The 542-nt window shown below is 65.9% G+C and overlaps 1 protein-coding gene across 1 annotated transcript in view; it reads right to left on the bottom strand.

Moving 5' to 3' along the window:
* Positions 1 to 542, bottom strand: part of CHRNA3 (cholinergic receptor, nicotinic, alpha 3 (neuronal)) — an 18,195-nt gene that overhangs the window by 12,623 nt on the left and 5,030 nt on the right. Inside the window, exon 2 of the mRNA XM_014546253.1 lies at positions 32 to 429. Within this exon, the coding sequence (XP_014401739.1) occupies positions 32 to 429 (398 nt within the window). The remainder of the gene's footprint in view (positions 1 to 31; positions 430 to 542) is intronic.

The following is a 542-nucleotide window of genomic DNA, read 5'->3' as shown; positions in this document are numbered from 1 at the left end:
CCCCGCGCCCCGCGGCCTCGCCCGGACTCACCACCTTCACCAGCTGGGACATGGACACCTCGAACTGGATGATGACGGCGTCGGACACGTTGGCCACCGGCCGGATGATCTCGTTGTAGTCCTGGAACAGCCGCTCGAACAGGCGATGCTCGGCCTCGGAGCCTCGGGCCCCTGAGGGGAGGCGCCCCGTCAGACCCCTGTCCCCTCGCCAGGGACCCCCCCCAAAAAAAACAGCCTCCTCTGCACCCCGGGCGGGGGGTGACTCCGGAACATTTGGCCGAGCCTGGGTTCTGGGTGTGGACAGATCTGGTGCATGTGCTGACAAACTCCCTGTGGGCTGTGTGACCTTAGGCAGGTGGCTCCACCTCTCTGAACTCAGCTGCTTTCTCTGTGGATGTGTCCGCGCAGTAGGGTTGTTACAGGGAGGGGCTCAGCTCGGGCCGGCCTACGGTCAGAGCCCAGGTGCGCTCCTCGTCCTCCTGCTGTGATGGGGCAGGTGCGTGGTCCACACAGGCACAGCCGCTGGCTGCTTCCGGGATGGA

This window comes from Myotis brandtii, unplaced genomic scaffold, assembly GCF_000412655.1.
Source record: "Myotis brandtii unplaced genomic scaffold, ASM41265v1 scaffold439, whole genome shotgun sequence".
In the NCBI taxonomy this organism is placed as follows: Eukaryota; Metazoa; Chordata; class Mammalia; order Chiroptera; family Vespertilionidae; genus Myotis; species Myotis brandtii.
The sequence above is the reverse complement of the archived record's forward strand: the minus strand, read 5'-3'. Positions and strand labels throughout refer to the sequence as shown.